We start from the raw sequence: 23,435 nt of genomic DNA, 5'->3' as shown, positions 1-23,435 counted from the left end.
TTTCGAGTGCTCCATGGGGTGAGTCCCATGGCAAAACTGGGAAGAGTGTTCCGGGCATACTCCACCCAGACCAGTTGATGGCTCCAGGTAGTGGGGTTGGTTGATACCAGGCACCTTAAGATGGTCTCAGGGTCTTGGTTAGCTCACTCCGACTGACCGTTAGTTTGGGGATGGAATCCAGATGACAGGCTAGCCGACAACCCAATAAGGGTACAGAATGCCTTACAGAACTGAGATGACAACTGAGGACCCCGATCGGAGACCATGTCTACCGGGAGTCCATGGATCCGGAAGACATGCTGCACCATAAGCTGGGCCGTCTCCTTGGCAGAAGATAGTTTAGGGAGAAAGATGAAATGGGCGGCCTTGGAGAACCGGTCGACTACCAGTGTTGCCATCAGACGGAGGGAGCCCAGTGACAAAGTCCAGATATATGAGACCAGGAACGATGAGGAACCGGTAGTGGCTGCAGGAGGAGGCAGAAATGTCAGGGACCATTGTGGGCCACCAGAAACGTTGTCGAAGGAAGGCTTGTGTACGACGGGACCCTGGATGACAGGTCAGCCTGGAGGAATGAGCCCATTCTAGGACCTGGGGCCGGACTGGATTAGGGACAAACAGCCGGTTAGCCGGGCCCCCTTCAGGTCCAGGCTGGGAGCGTTGTACCTCACGGACCAGGTTCTCAATACCCCAATCCACAGTGGCAGCAAGACATGAGGTAGGGAGAATAGTTTCAGAGGTCGAGGGTGTGGCAGAGGAACTGTATAGGCGGGAGAGAGCGTCAGGCTTTACATTCTTTGACCCTGGGCGGTAGGAGATGGTGAAGTTAAATCTGGTGAACAGGAGGGCCCACCGGGCCTGCTTGGAGTTGAGGCGCTTGGCTGTACGGAGATATTCCAGGTTTTTATGGTCGGTCCAGACCAGGAATGGCTGTTCTGCTCCTTCCAGCCAGTGCCTCCACTCTTCCAATGCCATCTTCACCGCCAGGAGTTCTTGGTTGTTTGTGGGCACCATTTGTCACCGTTATAGTGCAGTTAATGTATTGTTTAGTGTTGTGTTGTGTAGTGGCTTTGCTGGCATGCATCTAAAAAATAATTTGGGAGTTTGCCACACCAAGATTTACATGCTAAAATTGCCACTGATCATTACCTCCACGGCCGGCCCGCTCATTAGAGAGGATTAGGCAGCTGCCTATGTCGGACAATGGTGTAAAGTACTTAAGTAAAAATGCTTTTAAGTACTACTTAAGTAGTTTTTTGGTATCTGTACTGTACTATTTATATTTTTGAGAACTTTCACTTTTGCTCCACTACATTCCTGAAAAAAACAATGTACTTTTTACTCTATGCATTTTCCGTGACACTCAAAAGTACTTGTTACATTTTGAATGCTTAGCAGGACAGGACAAGGGTTCAATTCACACACTTATCAAGAGAACATCCCTGGTCATCCCTACTGCCTCTGATCTAGCGGACTCACTAAACACAAATGCTTCAATTGTAAATTATGTTGGAGTGTGCCCCTGCCTATCCGTAAATGGTGCCATCTAGCTTCCTTAATATAAGGAATGTGAAATTATTTATACTTTTACTTTTGATACCTATGTATATTTTAGCAATTACATTTACTTTTGATACTTAAGTATATTTAAAACCTAATACTTTTAGACTTTCACTCAATAACTACTTTACTGGGTGACTTTCACTTTTACTTGTGGCATTTTCTATTAAGGTATCTTTACTTTTGCTCAAGTATGACAATTGGGAACTTTTTTCACCACTGATGTCGGCAGATTGGCGAGGGCGGCATTTCGTCAACTAAACTGACCAAGAGCACTTCCAACAACACATAAAACCTCACATAATTCTGCCCCAAAACAATGACAATTTCTCTCAACCAGTGGCAAATGGGCATTTTAGGTGAGCGCTGTTGCCGCCCTGTGACAAGCAGGGTGCTGTTGGAGAGATGCATCGCTGCAGCGCTCCACCAACGTTCTGTTAAAAAAACGAATCTAACATAAATCATGTAGCAGATACTGACTTCCCAGTTTTCATGAACTCACTGAAGTCAAGTTTTCGCAGTTCAAAGTTAACAGTTGTTTTGAGCGCGGCAAAAAGCATGCTTAATTGACAGCATGGCCAATGTTGAATGTTTATCATTTTAAACATGGAAAAAGGCCCCTTAATCCCAGATTTGGGACCACACAGCCAATCCACTGAATAGCAGGCTAGTGATTGCTTTGCAATGATTGCAGTTAGCCACTGTCCCTGATTCCTTCCAAACCACTCATTGTTCAATTAGCGATTTCCAACTTGGTGTGTAATATTTATGTCCAGTGGCCGATGAGCACCGATACGTTTTATCTATAATTTCTCTTAATTATTTCTCTTCATATGACAAGGATTAAAAAAGATTTGCCAGTAGATTGTCGACTTGATTCATGATGATGACCACTAGCTAAGATTTTGAAAGTATGACGTTGACATGATCAGTCCAATCAAAGCTACTGTACATATAACGTGATTTGACGTCATTTTATCTGTGGCCAATGACCTTGAGCCTTCTTGGATGGGCACTTCTAATGTAACTCTATGGGAGAACCTAAGGGACTAGAATTTTGTTGCTCTACCCTTAGAGTTGGCGGTGACATAGTGTCCCCATGAGTGACATAAATCTGAACCAATCATAGACGTATCTGCTTTGTTCAGATTTTGTCTGGTCTGGACCGGTTTTGATTTGGACCAAACGTAGACGTCTATAAATCACTTATTTAAAACTTTCATTCAGAACCAAAAATCATAGTGCTTGATGGTTTTTGCGACTTCACATGAAGAAATGTTCAAAGTTCTTGAAATTTTCCGGATTGACTGACCTTCATGTTTTAAAGTAATGATGGACTGTCGTTTCCCTTTGCTTATTTGAGCTGTTCTTGCCATAATATGGACTTGGTCTTTTACCAAATAGGGCTATCTTCTGTATACCACCCCTACCTTGTCGAAACGCAACTGATTGGCTCAAAACACATTAAGAAGGAAATAAATTCCTCAAATTAACTTTTAAGAAGGCACACCTGTTAAATGAAATGCATTCCAGGTGACTACCTCATGAAGCTGGTTGAGAGAATGCCAAGAGTGTGCAAAGCTGTGATCAAGGCAAACGGTGGCGACTTTGAAGAATCTCAAATATAAAATATTTGTTTAACACTTTTTTGGTTACTGCATGATTCCATAAGTGTTATTTCATAGTTTGGATGTCTTCACTGTTAGTCTACAATGTAGAAAATAGTAAAAATAAAGAAAAACCCTTGAATGAGTAGGTATGTGTAACAGCTGTCGTATAGAGGAGACCAAGGCGCAGCGTGTTGAGTGCTCATCGTTATATTTTAATGAAAACGAACACTAGACAAAATAAACAAAATGACAGCCAACAGTTCTGTCAGGTAAATACATCGAAACAGAAAACTACCCACGAAAACCAAGGGAAAAAAGGCTGCCTAAGTATGGCTTCCAATCAGAGACAACGATAGACAGCTGCCTCTGACTGGAAACCATAACCAGCCAAAACAGAAATACCAATATAGAATGCCCACCCCCTATCACACCCTGACCTACCTAAACAGAGAAAAAAACAGCTCTCTTAGGTCAGAGCGTGACAGTATGTCCAAACTTTTGACTGGTACTGTATGTATATATATATATGTGTGTGTGTGTATATATATATATATATATATATACAGTTGAAGTCGGAAGTTTACATACACTTAGGTTGGAATCATTAAAACTTGTTTTTCCACAAATTTCTTATGAACAAACTATAGTTTTGGCAAGTCGGTTAGGACATCTACTTTGTGCATGACACAAGTAATTTTTCCAACAATTGTTTACAGACAGATTGTTTCAGTTATAATTCACTGTATCATAATTCCAGTGGGTCAGAAGTTTACATAGTTTACTAAGTTGACTGTGCCTTTAAACAGCTTGGAAAATTCCAGAGAATTATGTCATGGCTTTAGAAGCTTCTTATAGGCTAATTTGTATTTATTTTTTTATTTTATTTCACCTTTATTTAACCAGGTAGGCTAGTTGAGAACAAGTTCTCATTTGCAACTGCGACCTGGCCAAGATAAAGCATAGCAATTCGACACATACAACAACACAGAGTTACACATGGAATAAACAAAACATACAGTCAATAATACAGTTGAAAAAAGAAAACAAAAAGTCTTTATACAGTGAGTGCAAATGAGGTAAGATAAGGGAGATAAGGCAATAAATAGGCCATGGTGGCGAAGTAATTACAATATAGCAATTAAACACTGGAATGGTAGATGTGCAGAAGATGAATGTGCAAGTACAAATACTGGGGTGCAAAGGAGCAAGATAAATAAAATAAATACATTAAGGGGATGAGGTAGATAGACGGGCTGTTTACAGATGGGCTATGTACAGGTGCAGTGATCTGTGAGCTGCTCTGACAGCTGGTGCTTAAAGCTAGTGAGGGAGATATGAGTCTCCAGCTTCAGTGATTTTTGCAGTTCGTTCCAGTCATTGGCAGCAGAGAACTGGAAGGAAAGGCGACCACAGGAGGAATTGGCTTTGGGGGTGACCAGTGAGATATACCTGCTGGAGCGCGTGCTACGAATGGGTGCTGCTATGGTGACCAGTGAGCTGAGATAAGGCGGGGCTTTACCTAGCAGAGACTTGTAGATAACCTGTAGCCAGTGGGTTTGGCGACGAGTACGAAGCCAGGGCCAACCAACGAGAGCATACAGGTCGCAGTGGTGGGTAGTGTATGGGGCTTTGGTGACAAAACTGATGGCACTGTGATAGACTACATCCAATTTGTTGAGTAGAGTGTTGGAGGCTATTTTATAGATGACATCGCCGAAGTCGAGGATCGGTAGGATGGTCAGTTTTACGAGGTTATGTTTGGCAGCATGAGTGAAGGATGCTTTGTTGCGATATAGGAAGCCGATTCTAGATTTAATTTTGGATTGGAGATGCTTAATGTGAGTCTGGAAGGAGAGTTTACAGTCTAACAAGACACCTAGGTATTTGTAGTTGTCCACGTATTCTAAGTCAGAGCCGTCCAGAGTAGTGATGCTGGACTGGCGGGCAGGTGTGTGCAGTGATCGATTGAATAGCATGCATTTAGTTTGACTTGCATTTAAGAGCAGTTGGAGGCCACGGAAGGAGAGTTGTATGGTATCGAAGCTCGTCTGGAGGTTAGTTAATACAGTGTTCAAAGAGGGGCCAGAAGTATACAGAATGGTGTCGTCTGCATAGAGGTGGATCAGAGAATCACCAGCAGCAAGAGCAACATCATTGATGTATACAGAGAAGAGAGTCGGCCCGAGAATTGAACCCTGTGGCACCCCCATAGAGACTGCCAGAGGTCCGGACAACAGGCCCTCCGATTTTACACACTGAACTCTATCAGAGAAGTAGTTGGTGAATCAGACGAGGAAATCATTTGAGAAACCAAGGCTGTCGAGTCTGCCAATAAGAATGTTGTGATTGACAGAGTCGAAAGCCTTGGCCAGGTCGATGAATATGTCTGCACAGTAATGTCTCTTATCGATGGCGGTTATGATGTCATTTAGGACCTTGAGCGTGGCTGAGGTGCACCCATGACCAGCTCTGAAACCAGATTGCATAGCGGAGAAGGTACGGTGGGATTCGATATGGTCGGTAATCTGTTTGTTAACTTGGCTTTCGAAGAACTTAGAAAGACAGGGTAGGATAGATATAGGTCTGTAGCAGTTTGGGTCTAGAGTGTCACCCCCTTTGAAGAGGGGGATGACCGCGGCAGCTTTCCAATCTTTGGGAATCTCAGACGATACCGAAAGAGAGTTTGAACAGGCTAGTAATAGGGGTTGCAACAATTTCAGCAGATCATTTTAGAAAGAGTGGGTCCAGATTGTCTAGCCCGGCTGATTTGTAGGGGTCCAGATTTTGCAGCTCTTTCAGAACATCAGCTATCTGGATTTGGGTGAAGGAGAAATGGTGGGGGCTTTGGCGGGTTGCTGTGGAGGGTGCCGGGCAGTTGACCGGGGTAGGGGTAGCCAGGTGGAAAGCATGACCAGCCATAGAGAAATGCTTGTTGAAATTCTCAATTATAGTGGATTTATCGGTGGTAACACTGTTTCCTAGCCTCAGAGCAGTGGGCAGCTGGGAGGAGGTGCTCTTATTCTCCATGGACTTTACAGTGTCCCAGAACTTTTTTGAGTTTGTACTACAGGATGCAAATTTCTGTTTGAAAAAGCTAGCCTTAGCTTTGCTAACTGCCTGTGTATATTTGTTCCTAACTTCCCTGAAAAGTTGCATATCACGGGGGCTATTCGATGCTAATGCAGAACGCCACAGGATGTTTTTGTGCTGGTCAAGGGCAGACAGGTCTGGAGTGAACCAAGGACTATATCTATTCCTAGTTCAATTTTTTTTGAATGGGGCATGCTGATGGTGAGGAAGGCACTTTTAAAGAATAACCAGGCATCCTCTACTGACGGGATGAGGTCAGTGTCATTCCAGGATACCCCGGCCAGGTCGATTAGAAAAGCCTGCTCGCAGAAGTGTTTTAGGGAGCGTTTCACAGTGATCAGGGGTGGTCGTTTGGTCGCTGACCCATTATGGATGCAGGCATTGAGGCAGTGATCGCTGAGATCTTGATTGAAAACAGCAGAGGTGTATTTGGAGGGCGAGTTAGTTAGGATGATATCTATGAGGGTGCCCGTGTTTACGGATTTGGGGTTGTACCTGGTAGGTTCATTGATCATTTGGGTGAGATTGAGGGCATCAAGCTTAGATTGTAGGATGGCCGGGGTGTTAAGCATGTCCCAGTTTAGGTCACCTAGTAGCACGAGCTCAGAAGATAGATGGGGGGGCAATCAATTCACATATGGTGTCGAGGGCACAGCTGGGGGCAGAGGGTGGTCTATAGCAAGCGGCAACAGTGAGAGATTTGTTTCTGGAAAGGTGCATTTTTAGAAGTAGAAGCTTGAATTGTTTGGGTACAGACTTGGATAGTAATACAGAACTCTGCAGAATCTTTGCAGTAGATTGCAACACCGCCCCCTTTGGCAGTTCTATCTTGGCGGAAAATGTTATAGTTAGGGATGGAGATTTCAGGGTTTCTGGTGGTTTTCCTAAGCCAGGATTCAGACACGGCTAAGACATGCGGGTTGGCAGAGTGAGCTAAAGCAGTGAGTAAAACAAACTTAGGGAGTAGGCTTCTAATGTTAACATGCATGAAACCAAGGCTTTTACGGTTACAGAAGTCAACAAATGAGAGCACCTGGGGAGTGGGAGTGGAGATAGGCACTGCAGGACCTGGATTAACCTCTACATCACCAGACGAACAGAGGAGAAGTAGGATAAGGGTACAGCTAAAGGCTATACGAACTGGCCGTCTAGCACGTTCGGAACAGAGAGTAAAAGGAGCAGGTTTCTGGGCACGATAGCATAGATTCAAGGCATAGTGTACAGACAAAGGTAAGGTAAGAAGTGAGTACATTGGAGGTAAATCTAGGCATTGAGTAATGATGAGAGAGATATAGTCTCTAGAGACGTTTAAACCAGGTGATGTCATCGCATATGTAGGAGGTGGAACAACATGGTTGGTTAAGGCATATTGAGCAGGTCTAGAGGCTCTACAGTGAAATAAGTAATCACTAACCAGGATAGTAATGGACGAGGCATATTGATATTAGAGCGAGGCATGCGTAGCCAAGTGAACATATGGGTCCAGTGAGTGGTTGGGCTGGCTGGGGACACGGCGATTCAGACAGTTAGTAGGCCGGTGCCAACAAGCTAGCAGATAGTAGGCCGGGGCCAACAGCTAGCAGTTAGCAGACCGGGGCTAGCAAGCTAGCAGTTAGCAGACCGGGTTAGCAAGCAAGCAGTTAGCAGACCGGAGCAAGCAAGCTAGCAGTTAGCAGACCGGGACTAGCAAGCTAGCAGAAGGGCCTTTGGGGGACGTCGCGATGGAGGTAAGTCTGTTTTTTCCTCTTCGTGCGGTGACGTCGATAGACCAGTCGTGGATTAGTAGGGTTCCAAGTAGCTCTAGGTAGCTAGCTTTGACATCATTTGAGTCAACTGGAGGTGTACCTGTGGATATATTTCAAGGTCTACCTTCAAACTCAGTGCCTCTTTGCTTGACATCATGGAAAAATCAAAAGACATCAGCCAAGACCTCAGAAAAAATATTTGACCTCCACAAGTCTGGTTAATCCTTGGGAGCAATTTCCAAATGCCTGAAGTTACCACATTCATCTGTACAAATAATAGTACGCAAGTATAAACACAATGGGACCACGCAGCCGTCATACCACTCAGAGACACGTTCTGTCTCTGAGAGATTAACATACTTTGGTGCAAAAAGTGCAAATCAATCCCAGAACAACAGCAAAGGACCTTGTGAAGATGTTGGAGGAAACCGGTACAAAAGTATCTATATCCACAGTAAAACGAGTCCTATATCGACATAACCTGAAAGGCTGCTCAGCAAGGAAGAAGCCACTGCTCCAAAACCGTCATAAAAAAGCCAGACTACGGTTTGCAACTGCACATGGGGACAAAGATCATACTTTTTGGAGAAATGTCCTGTGGTCTGATGAAAGAAAAATAGAACTGTTTGGCTATAATGACCATCATTATGTTTGGAGTTAAAAGGGGGAGGTTTGCAAGCCGAAGAACACCATCCCAACCGTGAAGCACGGGGTGGCAGCCTCATGTTGTGGGGGTGCTTTGCTGCAGGAGGGACTGGTGCACTTCACAAAATAGATGGCATCATCAGGAAAAAAAATTATGTGGATATATTGAAGCAACATCTCAAGACATCAGTCAGGAAGTTAAAGCTTGGTCACAAATGGGTCTTCCAAATGGACAATGACCCCAAGCATACTTCCAAAGTTGTGGACAACAAAGTCAAGGTATTGGTGTGGCCATCACAAAGCCTTGACCTCAATCCTATAGAAAATGTGTGGGCAGAACTGAAAAAGCATGTGCGAGCAAGGAGGCCTACAAACCTGACTCAGTTACACCAGCTCTGTCAGGAGGAATGGGCCAAAATTCACCCAACTTATTGTTGGAAGCTTGTGGAAGGCTACCCGCAATGTTTGACCCAAGTTAAACAATTTAAAGGCAATGCTACCAAATACTAATTGAGTGTATGTAAACTTCTGACCCACTGGGAATGTGATGAAAGAAATCAAATCTGAGATTAATAATTCTCTCTACTATTATTCTGACATTTCACATTCTTAAAATAAAGTGGTGATCCTAACTGACCTAAGACAGGGAATTTTTTATACGATTAAATGTCAGGAATTGTGAAAAACTGAGTTTAAATGTATTTGGTTAAGGTGTATGTAAACTTCCGACGTCAACTGTACATACACTACTGTTCAAAAGTTTGGGGACACTTAGAAATGTCCTTGTTTTTGAAAGAAACGGCTGATGATTGTTATTGGAATATCTACATAGGCATACAGAGGCCCATTATCAGCAACCATCAATCCTGTGTTCCATTGGCATGTTGTTAGCTAATCCAAGTTTATAATTTTAAAAGGCTAATTGATCATTAGAAAACCCTTTTGCAATTATGTTAGCACAGCTGAAAACTGTTGTCCTGATTAAAGAAGCAATTAAACTGGCCTTCTTTAGACAAGTTGAGTATCTGGAGCATCAGCATTTGTGGGTTTGATTACAGGCTCAAAATGGCCAGAAACAAAGACCTTTCTTCTGAAACTCATCAGTCTATTCTTGTTCTGAGAAATGAAGGCTATTCCATGCGAGAAATTGTCAAGAAACTGAAGATCTCGTACAGCGCTGTGTACTACTCCCTTCACAGAACATCGCAAACTGTCTCTAACCAGAATAGAAAGAGGAGTGGGAGGCCCCGGTGCACAACTGAGCAAGAGGACAAGTACATTAGAGTGTCTAATTTGAGAAACAGATGCCTCACAAGTCCTCAACTGGCAGCTTCATTAAATAGTACCCGCAAAACACCAGTCTCAACGTCAAAATTTCAATAATAACTGATATCGGCATCGCCGTAGACTACACCACTGTCATCATCCTTACCTCCAAGCATTTTTTCAAGTTGGATAATCTTTGGATGCCGACAGCAGTCACACCATTGGAAAACATGGCTTGGACTGTAGCCTAGAAAAGACAATTCCTGCTCTTCTCCCGCGATCCATCAAACACATAGTGGTCTCTGACTTGTGGTCAGACTCGTTCAGGTGGAACAAACTTAAATTCACACTTTTTTTCAATGCTAATTTGAATGTCATTGAGAAAACAGAGAAGTGCAAATATTATATTATTTTTTTTCTCGCAAATATCCTTTCTGAATTTAAAAGTAATTCTCTGAGTAATCATCTAGTTTTTCAAAATTATCTTTAATATTACAATATTTTAGCTGGTAACGTAATGGACAGTTACCGTTTTTTTGTAATCCCTGACATGTAACAGATACAACCCTGCCTGTGTTTTAGTTAACTTCTTATGGCTCAAATCCCGTTAACGGGATTGATTTGACAACATCCGGTGAAATGGCAGAGCGCCAAATTCAAATTAAATTACTATAAATATTAAACTTTCATGAAATCACACATGCAATACACCAAATTAAAGCTACACTTGTTGTTAATCCAGCCAACGTGTCAGATTTCAAAAAGGCTTTACGGTGAAAGCAAACCATGCGATTATCTGAGGATAGCACACCACCAAACAAAGACAGACAATCACAATCATAGTCGCCAGGCGCGACACGAAACTCAGAAATAAAGATATAATTCATGCCTTACCTTTGACGAACTTCTTCTGTTGGCACTCCAATATGTCCCATAAACATCACAAATGGTCCTTTTGTTCGATTAATTCCTTCGTTATATATCCAAAATGTCAAGTTTGATCCAGAAAAATACCGGTTCCAACTCGCGCAACATAACTACAAAATATCTCATAAGTTACCTGTAATTTTTGTCCAAACATTTCAAACAACTTTCCTAATACAACTTTAGGTATTTTTTTTACGTAAATAATCGATAAAATTTAAGACGGGATAAACGGTGTTCAATACCGGAGGAAAACAAAGTGGAGCATGCTTTCAGGTCACGCGCCTCAACCACAACAGCACACTTCACTCGACCCTCGTTCTGAACAGGGCTACTTCTTCATTACTCAAAGGAAAAACATCAACCAATTTCTAAAGACTGTTGACATCCAGTGGAAGCGATAGGAACTGCAAGCAACTGCCTTAGATTTCTAGATTCCCATTGAAAACCCATTGAAAAGAGAGTGACCTCAAAAGAAAAAATTATTGGATGGTTTGTCCTCGGGGTTTCGCCTGCAAAATAAGTTCTGTTATACTCACAGACATCATTCAAACAGTTTTAGAAACTGATAATCTACTGATAATAAGCATATACTAGCTTCTGGGCCTGAGTAGCAGGCAGTTTACTTTGGGCACGCTTTTCATCCGTACTTGAAAATACCGCCCCCTAGCCTAGAGAAGTTAACTCTATAGACGGGTTGGTTGTTTAGCAACAAAACCGACGCTTGTGCAAATATGGAGCAAAACAGACGGGGTTGGCTTAGGTTGTTGACAACATGCAATCTATATTTCATCCTCAATATTTATAGAAAACAGAGCTGCCAACTCTCAAGCATTGGCCGTGAGACACACACATTTGACCCTGTTCTCATGCCCCGTGTACATTTTGCATGCGGTGCCACGCGGTGAAACACCGCTTTTCCATAAATGTTCAATAGAAGGAAAGCGGTGAGAAGGGGAGAGGGCGTGGAACCGTTGGGCAGCGCGAACTAGGCGTAGGAGGCGGTGAAAAAGTTCAACATTATGCAAATCACCAGCAGCGACAGCTAGGCGATGACCAATCATATTGAGTGGTTCCCATGAAAAAGTTGATGCTATGCGACCCAAGGCTGGAGACTTTCTTCAGCAAAGATGGCTGACAAAAATACTAGGATGGAAGGAAGTGTAAGTAATCACTCGAGGTGGGGAAATCTTCAATCCATTTGGAGTAACTGTCAATATTTACCAAAGGGCCAGGGCCCCAGGGGACTGTAAATTCCCCCTTTGGACACATGACTCACATTGTGATTCATGTGCCCCCCCCCTCCCAAAAAAAGCACTACCTGTTAAATACAAATAACAAATACAATTAGAATTAGAATTACAACCCTTGATAACTCCATGTTCCCATAATTGTATCCCATAAGGTAATTCAAGGAATAGTAAAATAGAGTAGAGACAGGTGTCCCTCATTCAGGGGCAGGGCTCTCATTCTGTCGTTCTCGTGGTCTGAATCACACACAGGACTATTGATAAATTATTAACTTCTTCTAATTATTAGTGTTTACATAGCCCATTAAAATGTCACCCAATGTCTCTAGTCTTTCTAGTGAGGGTGATCAGTCCTCACCAGGAAGTCAGAACAGATGTCAGAGGTCAGTCAAATCAAAATCAAATCAAATTTTATTGGTCACATACACATTTTTAGCAGATGTTATTGCGGGTGTAGCGAAATGCTTGTGTTCCTAGCTCCAACAGTGCAGTAGTATCTAACAATTCACAACAATACACACTAATCTAAAGTAAAAGAATGGAATTAAGAAATATATAAATATTAGATTGAGCAATGTTGGAGTGGCATTGACTAAAATACAGTAGAATAGAATACAGTATATACATATGAGATGAGTAAACCAGTATGTAAACATTATTAAAGTGACTAGTGTTCCATTATTAAAGTGGCCAGTGATTCCATGTTTATGTATGTGGTGCAACAGCCTCTAAGGTGCAGGGTTGAGTAACCGGGTGCTAGCCAGCTAGTGATGGCTATTTAACAGTCTGATGGCCTTGAGATAGAAGCTGTTTTTCAGTCTCTCGGTCCCAGCTTTGATGCACCTGTACTGACCTCACCTTCTGGATGATAGCGGGGTGAACAGGCCGTGGCTCAGGTGGTTGATGGCCTTCCTATGACATCGGGTGCTGTAGGTGTCCTGGAGGGTAGGCAGTGAGCCCCTGATGATGTGTTGGGCAGACCATACCACCCCTTGGAGAGCCCTGCAGTTGAGGGCGGTGCAGTTGCCGTACCAGGCGGTGATACAGCCCGACAGGATGCTGTTAATTGTGCATCTGTAAAATATTGTGAGGGTTTTAGGTGCCAAGACACATTTCTTCAGCCTACTGAGGTTGAAGTGGCTCTGTTGCGCCTTCTTCACCACACTGTCTGTGTGGGTGGACCATTTCAGATCGTCAGTGATGTGTATGCCGAGGAACTTAAAACGTTCCACCTTCTCCACTGCGGTCCTGTCGATGAGGATACGGGCGTGCTCCCTCTGCTGTTTCCTGAAGTCCACGATCAGCTCCTTCGTTTTGTTGATGTTGAGGGAGAGGTTATTTTCCTGACACCACTCCACCAGGGCCCTCACCTCCTCCGTGTAGGCTGTATCGTCGTTGTTGCTAATCAAGCCTACTACTGTTGTGTCGTCTGCAAACTTGATGATTGAGTTGGAGGCATGCTATCATCCAGAAGGCGAGGTCAGTACAGGTGCATCAAAGCTGGGATTGAGACATTGAGAAACAGCTTCTATCTCAGGCCATCAGACTGCTAAACAGCAATCACTAACTCAGAGAGGCTGCTGCCTACATTGAGACCCAATCACTGGCCACTTTAATAAATGGATCACTAGTCACTTTAAACAATGGCACTTTAAATAATGCCACTTTAATAATGTTTGCATATCTTACATTAGTCATATCACATGTATTTTATACCATCTACTGCACCTTGCCTATGCCGCTCGGCCATCGCTCATCCATATACTTACATGTACATATTCTCATTCACCCCTTTAGATTTGTGTGTATTAGTTAGTTGTTGGGGAATTTTTAGATTACCTGTTAGATATTACTGCACTGTCAGAACTACAAGCACAAGCATTTCGCTACACTCGCATTAACATCTGCTAACCATATGTATGTGACCTGTAAAATGATTTGAACTGTCGTACTCCATCAGAACCCCAAATATAAGCTAGTTTTACTCCAATGTTTGTAAAACAAAAAGTAGGGGAGAGTGTGGTAAGTCACAACAGTTTTTGCATTCAGCATCTAACATAGATCTACACATACTGTATGTTTCAGGATGTTGTGTATCCCTGGAAATAATCCGAATTCATGTAAAAATTACAGTTTTGAAAACATAGCTTGTCCAAAAAAAAGTGGTCTCTTGGCACAATTTACCCCGGGTATTGGGTAAATTGAGCCTCGGGACAGGGTAAGTTAAGCCGTCTATACATTTCTATCTATATTTCCCAATCACAATTCAACAGAATCAAAATTGCTTTTTTGTCTTAATAATTTTAAACATCTTTTGACACCTAAAAACACTTTTTAAAACACTTTTAACATAGTTTTAACTGTTGTTACCTCATATCCCAGAGATAATGCCTTGCATTACGCCTTGGAAGAAAATACTTCAATTTGCTCAACTTGCCATTGTCTCAACTTCCCCCATGGCCATTGGCACAACATACCCCAAGGCAAACCTTTTGAATATATTAGCCCACACAGCTACAAGGATGCTTTTTCATGCTAGGTTTAGGACCTCATATTAAAGCTTATAGAGACCTGGTGTATAGAACAATCTTACAATTATCTACTTTGGTTTAGATACAAGCATCACGAAACCTCTAACACAATACATTTATTTGACTTGTTGAAAATCAGTTTTTTGGATCTAACTTACTTACCACTTTTTCCATGTGGTGTCACAGACTCCATGAAATGATGACCTCTGTATGGTTTCCTAGAAACAGGGGTGGCTCAACTTACCCCTTTGGCTCAACTTGCCCCACTCTCCCCTACATGTAAACAAAAACTGTATAGCCTTAAAGCATTGTTGAAACTATAATTTTGATATCATGGATGGTCAGTCTTTGCATCCATAGCTGTCTATGAATTTGAGAGTGGTTACATTTTTCTAGCCTCATCCCTCAGCTTTTTACAGAAACAGTGGTGGGGAGAACGCTTTAATGTTTCAATTGTGGATTGCCCCATTAAGAGGACTGCAGTCCAGATCGATGGTGGTCTTTCTATAAGACTGCTGATTTTATTGTTTTCTTTCTGCATTTCAGACCCTTGCTGTTGTAACAAAATTAACACCTGAAACATCCACAGAATTTAGAGAAACTACATACAGGTAACAATGTATTGCTGATAACATTAATACAGTTGATTCAGAGGATTTGTGGTAATTATTGTAACTAATAATTGTCCTGTGTCCTCCAGGCTTCAGTGCTCCCATGCAGGTCTGTTCCAGTGCAGTTTGACAGGGCTGGTGTTTCTGATGAAGGGGGAAATGGAGGTGCTGTACAGAACTGTCCAATGGGATGAGAATCTCCTGCACTCCACAGGCCAGACTCCTGCAGGACCCCTGTTCAGTATTGAGTGTCTTCAGGGGTCTATCTGTCAGCTACATCTCCCACACTGTGAGATTCTCTCTGGTGAGTTACACACCACTCACAACTATCATCAAGATGACCAATACAACAGCCAAATGACAGTGGATGAGTAAGATATATTTGTTTTGCAGGAGATGGTCTTGATTCCCTGTCTGTGGCCCATGTTACTGGTGACAGTGTGGAGGTTTTACCACCACTGAGGGTGACTGACACACACGTAGTGGTGAACATCACAGACCTCTCCTTATGGGGCCTGGTCAGAATGTTTATACCCTTCCTCTCGATCAAGGGACAGGTGCTGCCTTTCCTCCAATCATTCAGCCATCTTCGGTCAGTTCTGAATGTGATCGTCCTGCCATCGAATGTGCCCCTCAATGAGGTACAGACCAAATCCATGCGCAAACCAAAACATGTCTTGTCATGTATGTTAGAACTGTTGTGCTTACAGTCGTGGCCAAAAGTTTTGAGAATGACACAAATTTTAATTTTCACAAAGTCTGCTGCCTCAGTTTGTATGATGGCAATTTGCATATACTCCAGAATGTTATGAAGAGTGATCAGATGAATTGCAATTAATTGCCAAGTCCCTCTTTGCCATGCAAATGAACTGAATCCCCCAAAAACATTTCCACTGCATGTCAGCCCTGCCACAAAAGGACCAGCTGACATCATGTCAGTGATTCTCTCGTTAACACAGGTGTGAGTGTTGACTAGGACAAGGCTGGAGATCACTCTGTCATGCTGATTGAGTTCGAATAACAGACTGGAAGCTTCAAAAGGAGGGTGGTGCTTGGAATCATTGTTCTTCCTCTGTCAACCATGGTTACCTGCAAGGAAACACGTGCCGTCATCATTGCTTTGCACAAAAAGGGCTTCACAGGCAAGGATATTGCTGCCAGTAAGATTGCATCTAACTCAACCATTTATCGGATCATCAAGAACTTCAAGGAGAGTGGTTCAATTGTTGTGAAGAAGGCTTCAAGGCGCCCAAGAAAGTCCAGCAAGCACCAGGACCGTCTCCTAAAGTTGATTCAGCTGCGGGATCGGGGCACCACCAGTACAGTGCTTGCTCAGGAATGGCAGCCGACAGGTGTGAGTGCATCTGCACGCACAGTGAGGCGAAGACTTTTGGAGGATAGCCTGGTGTCAAGAACGGCAGCAAAGAAGCCACTTCTCTCCAGGAAAAACAACAGGGACCGACTGATATTCTGCAAAAGGTACAGGGATTGGACTGCTGAGGACTGCTGAGTCATTTTCTCTGATGAATCCCCTCTCCGATTGTTTGGGGCATCCGGAAAAAAGCTTGTCCGGAGAAGACAAGGTGAGCGCTACCATCAGTCCTGTCTCATGCCAACAGTAAAGCATCTTGAGACCATTCATGTGTGGGGTTGCTTCTCAGCCAAGGGAGTGGGCTCACTCACAATTTTGCCTAAGAACACAGCCATGAATAAACAATGGTACCAACACATCCTCCGAGAGCAACTTCTCCCATCCATCCAGGAACAGTTTGGTGATGAACAATGCCTTTTCCAGTATGATGGAGCACCTTGCCATAAGGCAAAAGTGATAACTAAGTGGCTCGGGGAACAAAACATCGATAGGAAACTCCCCAGACCTTAATCCCATTGAGAACTTGTGGTCAATCCTCAAGAGGCGGGTGGACAAACAAAAACCCACAAATTCTGACAAACTCCAAGCATTGATTATGCAAGAATGGGCTGCCATCAGTCAGGATGTGCCCCAGAAGTTAATTGACAGCATGCCAGGGCGGATTGCAGAGGTCTTGAAAAAGAAGGGTCAACACTGCAAATATTGACTCTTTGCATCAACTTCATGTCATTGTCAATAAAAGCCTTTGACACTTATGAAATGCTTGTAACTATACTTCAGTATTCCATAGTAACATCTGACAAAAATATCTAAAGACACTGAAGCAGCAAACCTTGTGGAAATTAATATTTGTATCATTCTCAAAACTTTTCAAAAATTAAGCAAAACATTATGAAATTATGAAAAAAATATATATATATATATTTTTTTATACGTGGCTTTCCTTTAGGCAGGAAATGGTCTCACTTGTTCTTGCGTTCACCTGGTGTAACTTTGTTCAACTTCAAATCCAAAAAGCTTCAATTTATTTTTGTGTCTTCATTGATAATCATCAGTTATTCTGTTGCAGGTGGAAGAGAAACAGAGAGCATGCACTTACATACCAGTCTGTTCAGACTGCACTCTTACTCGAGGAGAAACATACAGTCTCTCCTGTGATCTGAAGAAGATACAGGACATCTACCCTAAAGCTAAGGTAGACTCTGACTGATGTCACATATTGATGATGTCACATGGCGCCAGATGTACACTGATACTGAACATTGTACATTCCATGACAATAATTACCTCACTTTGCTGAGGTGTCACTTATAGACTGCTTGTTCTAAACAACTCTGTAAGTGGTAAGTGCTCCATTCCTAATATAGGAAACACCAGTGCAACAGACGGCGGTCGACTGCCTTTGATTAGAATATCAGCCACCATTTTCAGTTCATTTCAAGACGATTCTATGAATGAATGAATGAATGAAATGTTATTTTCCTGTCAAATCGCCAGTGGGCAACCCATCCCTTATGGGATTAATTGACACAAACAAACGTTACAAAAATTCACTGTGATAATTCAATGGTGTTGTCTGCAGTGCCCATCGCATAAAGAATGAAAAAAATAAACATCAATACATAATAGTAAATATGTTAATCCAAACAATAATTATACCCTTAGAGCAGTAAAAAATGTACACATACATACATACATATACAGATAAATAAATACATTTAAAAAATGAAGGCACTTGAGCCTGGCACAAAGAGAAATTTCATGTGGAAGACAAGCCTATACACAATCTATATACATGTGCCATTTACCACATAGAAGCTAAATATTTGTATAATTTAATTATAGGTAGCTATTTTTCTTTTATTCCAGGCTTTATCTAAATATTCCGCAAATGGAAATACACAGTTGACAAAAAAAAACATTTCAATTTCTCCTTATCGCTCAGCCAAATAATGCCAGGGTATAGCTGGTGTGCTACATGTTGAATCGATGCAAACAGCCACCATTTGGCTGAGCTATAAGTAAGTTCAAATTACAATGTAATCTAACTACTGTCAATGTGTGTTTCAGCATATTCAGATATACTGGGGCTACGGTCCAAACTACCACCCCACCTTTCAGGTGTTCCTGAAACCAGACACAGAGGATGTGGAACTGAGACTTCTGGAAAGAGGGGCTGATGGAGATGAGGTGTGGACGGGGCGTGTCCTTCTGCAAGGTAAAACTATAGGAGTTCATCTATAAATTAATTTAGGAGGTAGTAGGTATTGCAACCGTATGCCCACCTGAATATGGTTGAGGTGTCCAAGATCTGAATTAATCCCTGATTAAAGAGGAAGGATGAAATCCATCATGGTTTTCAGACCTCATGGCCTGTAGTTTAGAGCAACCATACCCACCCTACTTTGAGCTCATCAGTAATGTGGATTAGTGGTGTTAAAGAGGATGCAGAAGGGATCAGCTGATCAATCTCATAAACACTGCTGTTGCACAGCGCACATACACTCCCCTCCATATTTATTTAGACAGTGAAGCAAAAATGTGTAATCATGAAGCGCTCGTCCCGCATGCGGGATCAACATCCAGCGAAAAATCATATCGCCATATTCATAACCGAACCATAGCAAAATTTAATATTTTTTTTCTTCTCAAATATAGGACTATTTCATATAGTTTTATAGATACACCTCTCCTGGATCGAACCACGTTGTCCGATTTCAAAAAGGCTTTACAGCAAAATCAAAACATTAGATTATGTTAGAGGAGTATATCGTCAAAGTAGCCACATAGCCATTTTCCAACCAACCACATGCATCACAAATAACCAAAAAACAGCTAAATGCAGCACTGACCTTTGACAATCTTCATCAGATGACACACCTAGGACATCATGTTACACAATACATGCATTCTTTTGTTCGATAAAGTTCATATTTATATATAAAAACAGCATTTTACATCGGCGAGTGACGTTGAGAAACTATTTTCCCTCAAATGCATCCGGTGAAGCAGCGCTACAATTTACTAAATTACTATTCGAAAACATTTTTAAAATGTAATATTGTCATTCAAAGAATTATAGATTAACATCTCGTGAAAGCACCCGCATTGCCAGATTTAAAAATAACTTTACTGGGAAATCACACTTTGCAATAAAAGGGGATGCTATACTCAGAAAAATAGGCTAGCGATACAGGTCAGCGCCATCTTGGAACAATCGAATATCAAATCTACTCTTGTATACTATTGTAAATATTCCCTTACCTTTGATTATCTTCATCAGAAGGCACTTCCAGGAATCCCAGGTCCACAACAAATGTAGTTTTGTTCGAAAAAGTTAATAATTTATGTCCCAATAGCTTCTTCTTGTTAGCGCGTTCCGAAGGCTACTCAAAATGTACCGTCGTGCGCGGGACTTCTCCTCATGAAAGTGCAAAAAAAAATATTTAAGTTCGTTCAAACATGTCAAACGTTGTATAACATAAATCTTTAGGGCCTTTTTCAACCAGAGCTTCAATAATATTGAAGGGGGACGGTTGCATTGTCTTTCTAAACATTTCGAAAGGGGAGGGTAGCCAGGGGCGCCCGCGTCATAATGGTAATGGCCCTCCCCCTATGACCAGGTTCCACAGACTCTCATTCGGTCAGTTTGTACTGTAGAAGACTCAAACCACTTTGTAAAGACTGGGGACATCTAGTGGAAGCCATAGGAAGTGCTCAATGAATCCTAACTCACGGTGTGATTTATAGGCAAAGTGCTGAAGTTGAGTCCGCAAATCAGATTTCCACATCCTGTTAGGATCTGTCTCTGGGTTTTGACTGCCATATGAGTTCTGGTATACTCACAAACACCATTCAAACAGTTTTAGAAACTTTAGGGTGTTTTCTATCCACATCTACTAATTTTATGCATATCCTGGCTTCGGAGTTTGAGTAGGAGGCCGTTTAAAATGGGCACGTATTTTTTTCAAAAATCGCTGTAGCGCCCCCTATCCTTGGCGTGCGTCAAGAGACTTCTGGAAAGAGGGGCTAATGGAGACGAGGTGTGGACAAGGCGTGTCCTTCTGCAAGGTAAAACTGTAGGAGTTCATCTATAAATTAATTTAGGAGGTAGTAGGTATTGCAACCGTATGCCCACCTGAATATGGTTGAGGTGTCCAATATCTGAATTAATCCCTGATTAAAGAGGAAGGATGAAATCCATCATGGTTTTCAGACCTCAAGGCCTGTAGTTTAGAGCAACCATACCCACCCTACTTTGAGCTCATCAGTAATGTGGATTAGTGGTGTTAAAGAGGATGCAGAAGGGATCAGCTGATCACTCTCATAAACACTGCTGTTGCACAGCACACATACACTCCCCTCCATATTTATTTAGACAGTGAAGCAAAAATGTGTAAAAATGTAACTCTATATTCCAGCATTTTGGATTTGAGATGAAATGTTTCATATGAGGCAACAGTACAGAATGTCACCTTTTATTTGAGGGTATTTTCATGCATATCTGTTTTACCATTTAGAAATGAAACATATGAAATATTTGATCTCAAATCCAAAATGCTGGAGTATAGAGTCAATTTTTTTTTACATTTGCTTCACTGTCCAAATAAATATGGAGGGGAGTGTAACTGTATAATAATACATAGCTGAATATGTGTTGGTGTTTCCTTACTCCCAGATGCTGTGTTGGTGGGAGGGGATCAGGCTGGGACCAGTCAGAGGAGTTCTGCAGAGCAGCTGCTGTGTTCTAGGAGGACCGAGTTTGTAAATCGAGTGTCAGGACCTGTGCTCGACAGTCTATTGGACAGACTTCTGCAATGGAAAGTTCTCAATGAACTTGAAATGGAGAAAGTGAAGGTGATTCCTGAGAGGGCAGTGAAGGCACGTGAAGTCATTGACATGGTTCTGAATAAAGGAGCTAAAGCATGTTCCATAATGAAAACCCTTCTGGTTGAACTGGACCCCTTCTTTTGCATAACACTTGGCTTCCACTCAAACATGTTGGAGTATGAGGCATTGATGAGCATGGCCAATGATGTCTGCATTCAATGATACAATTGGTCTGAAGTTTGCATATTGAACTAAATCTATTTACCTTAACACTGCCGCCATTGTTCATTGACCAACATTAATTTTATAACAGGGTAGGATGTGAAGTGCTCTGTTGAAACTAATGCAAAAACCTTCCTAAAGCGTGATCTGTAGATACAGAACCGCCTCACACCTACGCACTAGAATTATATTATTTGATTTGGGATACTCAGAAGAGCAATGTTAGCACTTTGTCATGTGTGCTGATTTTAGACGGTATAAGCTCTATACCGTATTTATGTCAGATAGTATTTGACATGATAATCACCTTCATGATTAGGTGGCACATTATGTGATTGATGTTTCAACAATAATAGCTATTAATTTTGATTCTATAAATAAAAATTACTTTAATTTTGGTCAAATATTAAAATAAAATCTATTTTCTTATTTAAATTTATATCAATAAAGATTTCCAATTACTAGATTGTCATTCATTGATCATTTCTTTATTCATTTGAGTTGTTTTCTTTATTTCTAAACTGAAAGAAGATAAGACAGTACAATTGAACCCCAAAGGAGACACTTGTTTACACCGGCTAACACATACAAACAACAGTAAAGACACTACAATTGGCATACAGAACCAAAAAGCTGGATTTTATTCACCCTTATGATCTCGTGTCCCACCCTCAATTATGTCCCACCCTCAATTATGTCCCACCCTCAATTTGGGAATTCGCATTGGTTTGATTGGGTAGTGGATGGAGTCAATACAGTTCTCTCTTCAGGACAAGACCAGACCAGGATGGAAATCAAAACAAGCTTCCCGAGTGTTCCCATGTGCATTGTATGATGGCGGCCACATCCTGCTTGAGAGAGGAGACGGTAGGCTCCAGCAGCTAAGAAAAATCATGCAGCATTGTTCAACACCCAACTTACACAAGTTATAGACTTCCCTGGGCGTCATTTAGGCAGATAGATCAGCCAGACAATCAAAAAGTTGATTGATGTAGATAGAAGGGTACATACAGTGGGCCTGTGCCTGCACTACAGTTGACCCCTGACAGAGGTCATGATGTGGTAGAAGACCTGCCTTGCCTCTCTGACTGACTACAACCACATTCTGCTCCTACACAGAGGATGGCAGGGGACAGGAGAGAGTGAGTGAGTGTGTGTGTGTGAGAGAGAGAGAGAGAGTAGTTACTGAACTTGACTGTGTTCAGTTGTCAGTCAGTGTGTGTGTGTTTGATTGGTCCTGGCTGTATTGAGCTGTTCCCTCAGTGTGTTGTTCTCTGTCCTCAGTGTGTTGTTCCCTGTCCTCAGTGTGTTGTTCCCTGTCCTCAGTGTGTTGTTCCCTGTCCTCAGTGTGTTGTTCTCTGTCCTCAGTGTGTTGTTCCCTGTCCTCAGTGTGTTGTTCCCTGTCCTCAGTGTGTTGTTCTCTGTCCTCAGTGTGTTGTTCCCTGTCCTCAGTGTGTTGTTCCCTGTCCTCAGTGTGTTGTTCCCTGTCCTCAGTGTGTTGTTCCCTGTCCTCAGTGTGTTGTTCCCTGTCCTCAGTGTGTTGTTCCCTGTCCTCAGTGTGTTGTTCTCTGTCCTCAGTGTGTTGTTCTCTGTCCTCAGTGTGTTGTTCCCTGTCCTCAGTGTGTTGTTCTCTGTCCTCAGTGTGTTGTTCCCTGTCCTCAGTGTGTTGTTCCCTGTCCTCAGTGTGTTGTTCCCTGTCCTCAGTGTGTTGTTCCCTGTCCTCAGTGTGTTGTTCCCTGTCCTCAGTGTGTTGTTCTCTGTCCTCAGTGTGTTGTTCCC

At 42.3% G+C, this 23,435-nt stretch overlaps 1 protein-coding gene across 1 annotated transcript in view; it reads left to right on the top strand.

The window, feature by feature from the left end:
* Positions 1-22,120, top strand: part of LOC106570292 (uncharacterized) — a 49,221-nt gene extending 27,101 nt beyond the window's left edge. The window contains exons 11-16 of the mRNA XM_014142493.2: positions 15,168-15,232; positions 15,322-15,536; positions 15,626-15,873; positions 17,674-17,799; positions 18,675-18,822; positions 21,283-22,120. Of these exons, the coding sequence (XP_013997968.2) occupies positions 15,168-15,232; positions 15,322-15,536; positions 15,626-15,873; positions 17,674-17,799; positions 18,675-18,822; positions 21,283-21,656 (1,176 nt within the window). The 3' untranslated portion in view covers positions 21,657-22,120. The remainder of the gene's footprint in view (positions 1-15,167; positions 15,233-15,321; positions 15,537-15,625; positions 15,874-17,673; positions 17,800-18,674; positions 18,823-21,282) is intronic.
* The last annotated feature ends 1,315 nt before the right edge of the window (positions 22,121-23,435 follow it).

This window comes from Salmo salar, chromosome ssa01 (genome assembly GCF_905237065.1).
Source record: "Salmo salar chromosome ssa01, Ssal_v3.1, whole genome shotgun sequence".
In the NCBI taxonomy this organism is placed as follows: Eukaryota; Metazoa; Chordata; class Actinopteri; order Salmoniformes; family Salmonidae; genus Salmo; species Salmo salar.
This window is presented reverse-complemented; position numbering and strand designations above follow the sequence as displayed.